The sequence below is a fragment of the Lottia gigantea genome (genome assembly GCF_000327385.1).
Source record: "Lottia gigantea unplaced genomic scaffold LOTGIsca_37, whole genome shotgun sequence".
Lineage (NCBI taxonomy): Eukaryota > Metazoa > Mollusca > Gastropoda > Lottiidae > Lottia > Lottia gigantea.
Window position 1 is genome coordinate 1,911,513 of NW_008709259.1, and position 6,229 is coordinate 1,917,741.

Here is a 6,229-nt window from a genome sequence, read left to right on the forward strand (position 1 = left end):
AATATATACATAGTGGTTTAATAGGTCAATAACGTTATAAACAGTTCGCCAGGACACCAAATTAGAATAAAAAGAAACATACCAAGTGAATTCAAAGAGAGTTATGGAGAGGTATTGAAACGTGTATAGAAACGTGATCGAGATAGGGTTTGAATGGAGCAGACGACAGTCGGAATGTTATAGTGTTATTTAGACCTATACATTTGTGGTACATTGTATATGTCAAAAGCTAATATTTGGTAGTAGTACAAGAATCTCAGTCGGCAAGGGAATTATAGGGTAACCGGTTTAAGGTAAGAACTATTTGGATCGACCATCCAAAATCAGCAAACAATGGCGACAGAAACATTGGCCTAAATAAGTTTTTGTTTCGTCAGACTGGCAATTCAAATGACAGATACCAAGTTTTAGGTTCAGATAGGTATGACATGATCTTCAGGATTTTGTTTATCAGCTGGTGTTGGACATCTTTTTGTTAATGATCTTTCAGAATCCAAAATGGGTGAACAGAATAAGTTAGTATTAGCTCTGATGATAGTGGCAGCTGTAATGTTTGCTGTAACGTTAGCAGTTTACGGTGTTAACGCTCTGGATACCCGTAAGTATATATATATTTTGTCAATATACAGGTACTTCGTACAGGCAAATAGGCATTCCCCCTCCTTTCCAGAAATACCTCACTATCACGTTGTTTTAGCACCACAACCGATAGTGGTCAGAAGTAAATATTCTAGGTCAGAAACAACCTCATTGGACCTTCAGATATTGATTTTTTTTTCAAAAAAGGAGCCGTAGCCCTTTCGTTAAGCCTTAAATACATCGTTAAGAGTTTTTTTTAAATGTGTATCTGGTAAACAGACGTTTGTGGCTCTTGCAATTCCTCTAAAAGTAAGCGTTTTTATCGAGCTGCTGAAGGACCTTTGCGATAGTGACTTCATACAGGCATGGTGTAGAAAAGTAGGCTGTAAACTCCTTTCATTCCATTTCAAGAAGGCATAGTTTAAGAGGAATTGCAGGAACCGCAGATGTCTGATTGAAAATCTATGCTAATAGTGTCCACTATACACATTAAAACCTCTCTACAATCCTTTCAACACCGTAGGATATATTACATTTAAATATAGTTGTTCCTTTTTCTATTTCAGCAATATTTGAAAGACAAGTTGGTGCTACATCTGACATGTATCCAACAGGAATATCTCCATCGAGTTGGACTTTCAGTATCTGGAGTGTCATATTCCTCTGGCAACCCCTTTGGCTGTTGTATGCCTTCATAAACATCTGTAGGAGAACTGGTAACGGACCAGTATATGCCAACCCAGTATTACTCACACCCGCCTTCTACTTCTGGTTTATTTTAAGCTCGGTGGCAATGATAGCCTGGGTGTTTTTCTTCGACCGGCTTATTTTCATCGGAGCATTTGTATCGCTCTTCAGCATCGTGTTCACAGTGTTTGCTGCGATGTTCACTTCTTACAAACCCTTGGCAATGTACGGAGGGATATTAATCAAAGAAGGGAGAAGAGTAGATATTTGGTTACATCGCATCTTAGTCCATAACGGCTTGGGGATTTATTTTGGTTGGACATCAGTAGCTACCTTAATAAATATGGTACATGTAATGGTTTATGTCCCAGAAGATCCCTTGGAGTTGGAAACAGCCGGTACAGTTGCATTGGGTGTCCTGACTGGTGGTACTCTCCTTTACTTCGTCACCGATATTTTCTTCTTCGACAGATATTCGAGATACACTATTATGCCTTACCTAGTCATCTGTTGGGCTGTTTCGGGTAGCATTGACAACCATTGGAATCCAGAGAAGACCAACTCTATATTCAGTGCAGTGATCCTTGGACTGGCTGGAGCTATAGCTGTTGTCAAAATTATTGTGACCTTGTACCGTCACTGCAAATACCCTATGTACAGAGACTACGTTGTTGAATCAACCATTGACAAATAAATGCTGACAATTATTTTATGTTAACTTCATAATAATTTATAGGATGGCATAATTTACTATCATAGAACAGGTGTCACAGACAGCAGCCGTACGGATGTTTTCACAAATTTGAAGTATGGATCTTTTTGTGTTAATATATATACCAATATTACCTTCAAAGACTGTGTAATCATGATAAGTTCAATATTATTAAGAACTCGGGGCCTTTCATAAGTTAGAAAAGTTGGCTGCAATCGCACATTTTTATTCCAGTCGGATTGTTCTGCCCTGTATTATTCTAAATTGCATCTAGATTTTTGATGAATCGTTGCAATTATCGGGATTGATGAGGCCTGTACTGTAAATTTTTATAGACGTATATTTATTCATTAGGATTTAGACCTAATTTCTGGACAAAATTTCAATATATCATGAACATGAAAATCACTACTTTTTATCAACATCTGCTTAACTGGCACTGCACACAAAACGACTATTTTTTAGAATTATCCTTCCGCATGAAAATCTCATCTTACAAAATCTGAAAGAAAATGCAATTTCAAACATCATTTTCCAACATTGTTCTGTTATATTTGTCATTTTTGTATTTGTATGCTTCCACATGTTTTGTATATATTTTTTTTATTTTCTCATAATATACCGATTATGTATATTTATTTATTTGAAGCAAAGAGTTAATAAAATAAATTCGCACTGTGATTAGAATCGTTTTTAATTCATTTGTTGATAAATTTCAGCAAGTGGTTTTTAAATAGATAGTTTGGTAGAATAAACATTATTGCAGTGATTTCATATTTCAAGGGAAGTAACTGGTACTATTTTATTTTTTTTGTACAGAATTTCAATTGCATTCTGTTAGCTGATACTTTCTTGGTCTGTTTCGTCCTTTTGATGAATATTCTCTTTAGGATGTGGTTTTTTGACCTCGCAAGTATCTGTCGCCGCTGTGGGTATTTTAAAAGATTTGAATTATTTGGCAAATATGAACTGATGAAATGAGCAAACTAAACCAATGCATTTTTGATAAACACTTACTCTCAAGTGGTTGGGTATGCTTCCACTATGTGAACGTATGTATTGAATCCTTTGATAGTGATTCGGACTTATATTTCGTCTATCTTTGTGGTCTGAATCAATATTGACATGGAGTGACCACCCCTTACCGGTTGACGCCATTTTATCTCGTGCTTGAACACGTTCATTCTCTTTCCATCTTTGTACCTATTGTACAGGGTTGCTTTTCTGCAATAAACCTAAACTTCTTTATGTCTTGTTTATTATACAATCGTGATTCGTGCGACTGCTCGATAAATCGGTATATGCATTGTTCAGATTGAATTTGTTGAAAAAGCCACACGAAACACTAGTTCGTGAAAATACCAATGACATAATTCAAAATACATTTTTAAGAAATCGAAAATGCTTCAAACCACACTCTGTATATGGTGTAATATCTGTTTTGGTGTATTATCTGTTTTCGTGTAGGCCTATTATCAGTTTTAGTGTAGGCCTACTATCTGTTTTGGTGTATTATCTGTTTTCGTGTAGGCCTACTATCTGTTTTTGTGTATTATCTGTTTTCGTGTATTATCTGGTTACACATCCATTAACTGAACTACCATCTATAGGAACTGGTTGAACCAAGTCCACAGGTACCCACGGCTTTGGGGTGCCCCAACCCATGAAAAAAAAATTAAGACACGATATAAAATGGTTCACAGCTTGTGCTTTTGCCATGGCGAGAAATGAAAAATTTTCGCTATGTAACTATTATCGGTATCCGAGAATAGATAAGTATTTGTGGTAATATTTCTTAAGATTATGTTGACAATAAAGATAAACTTATACTGAGGTGATGGCTTTGAAGCATGGGTCATAAGGCAGTTCTTGAATATTTTTTCCTCAAGCTTAAATCTTCAGAATAAGTAGTTATATTTCTCCACAATATTATGAATTTACTATGCCCGAATCCGTAAATGACACCAATCATAGACATAACGAATTTAAAATGTTTACGTAAACCTTTTAAATAGTTTTTTTGTTACAGAAAGAGCAAGATACTTTTAATTTAAACTTTCAGAAAAAGTAAACCGGGACATGTTTCCCTAGACCCTGGGTTCCAAACCTCTGGGTCGCAACGCCAACTTTGGTCACGAAGTACTTTTCTTGGGGTCGCAAAATGGTCTGAAACTTTTTGAAAATTTATATAGTTTGTGAAAATTCTTAAAAACTCTTAGGGGGAGGACCTGCCTCCCTTGTCTCAGATCGCTAGAAATGGCGCTTACGGGCTTATTATTCTTAAAAAATTCGAAGACGCACCTTTGGTCCTCATGTTTTAGCTAAATTACATCATAATTTGAAATTGCATATCAAATGCGTTTGGAATCACAGAAAATGCATTATCTGGGCGGGATCCTAACCCCAGAAGATAATTTTCGAAGGTGAATTATGGCAGTTCTCAATCTCAAAAACCACAAAGATATTGATGGAATATTTGACACTTCCTGGCTTTGAGTTTATCAAAAATTTCTTGGGTGATAACCCCCCAGATTCCCTCTCGCACCTCCTACTGCGCCTTTGACTCTGGGCGGTGCAGAACTATGCCCTCCCTACCTTGACTTACAATTCGGGCCCCAGCACCCATTCACTTCTAGCGACGGGGCTAACCATAACATTGATCAAAATTTGCTATAATGAATATAAATGATAATAATCAAATTAAGGAAAGCGTGAAATATCGTTATTATTTTGAAGGGCCGCGATCTGATGGCGGTTTCTGGAATGGGTCGCTACATGGAAAAGGTTGGAAACCTCGTCCCTAGATATTGGTCTGTAGTTTTCATTTAATTGAGCAACTAACTTTTTCAACCTTCTTAAAAATTCTGACTGCCCCTTGAAACAAAGAAAGTTCAACAATTCGGACACTTGTTATATAAGAATGAGACATTTGTTATCAGGTCATTAAGACTTTTTATTTACAACACATTTTGATAAGTTTTCATTATAAAACGTTTATGAAAGGGTTAGTCCAAAACTTTCTGAATGTTGTTAGCTTGGAAATTTTCTCTTGTCTGGAGTAAGGTCAGAATTCAAGAACACGATCCTTTGGGATTTTTGAAAAAAAAGCACTGTAGTGAAGGGGACTGGAACCCCATAGTGAGAACAGAAAAGTTCCCATGAAATATATAAAGTGTGATTTTACATTCTTATATGCGGTCAATGACTGTCAAAACATCTCCGGTTGTTACTGGATACGTCATGGTTTCGGACTATGACCGGCCGAGCTTGTTAAGTTTATAACAGTTGGTATGAATCTCATTATAATAAACGATAAACGTACGATTAGCTTCATTTATGAATGGTAATCAAACTAGCCCAAACATGTTCAAGTGAGTGCGTGAAAGTGGAATAATCTAACGTAGATTAGCTAGCCAATGTAGCCAATGAAATTTGGTAATTTTTATGAGTATTTGTTATACAACATCTGTGTGACTATAATAGTATCGATTTTAAATTATTCATTAGATAAACGTGATATTTGATACGGAGAAGCTCGTGAAGTCCATTGATAAAGGTATGTACAGTTTATATTCTATACAAGACAATGTTGCAGATAGATACTTGTAGTATATATTAAGTAGTTTTGATATACTCTGTTTTCTTAAAGCTCATTGTAAGGTTGTTTTTTTATTTTCATATAGCAGAAGATCTTTAGGCTTTTCATTGCCAATAACGGGAAACTTTCAAGAACTGAACAAAGTAATGCAAGCGCCGTTCAATATAATTTTTGCAAGTTTTTTTGAGTGTTCTTATAATCTTTTATTTTCGGAAAGCAGTGAGTTTGAATAGAAAAATTCAGGGCTGGCCTTGGCATCAATTTTATAACGTTAGAAAGATGACTACTGCGTGCCATGGAATAAAATACTTGCCAACAATTTGGCGATGTTTTTAATGGATTTACTTAGGATTACTGTAAAATTATTATTCGTGGAATCTCCATTTCTGTGGGTTTTTGTTGGTTATCTCCCTGTGAAATTAGAATTATTAGTAAAACAAGAATTTTGATGAATTACGTGAGAAAAAGGAGCAATCCACATATATGAATATGCTTTAGTTAAAAACGTATACGAAACTGGATGCAGGACTAATATTAATAGGATTGATGGTGACATGTATATTGTGGTATGTTTTCATGATATGGGATTTTGATATTATTAATTAGTCATACGTTACAGTAGATGGCAAGTTCACTCACCGGAACCTAGTAAA

General features: G+C 35.6%; 1 protein-coding gene across 1 annotated transcript; it reads left to right on the forward strand.

Annotated features, from left to right (window-relative positions):
• Positions 1-498: 498 nt before the first annotated feature.
• Positions 499-1,960, forward strand: LOTGIDRAFT_163049 (hypothetical protein; the record flags this gene model as incomplete). The annotated part of the gene is made up of 2 exons (XM_009059100.1): positions 499-598; positions 1,146-1,960. 2 exons carry the CDS (start codon positions 499-501, stop codon positions 1,958-1,960), a joined length of 915 nt encoding a protein of 304 aa, XP_009057348.1.
• Positions 1,961-6,229: the final 4,269 nt, after the last annotated feature.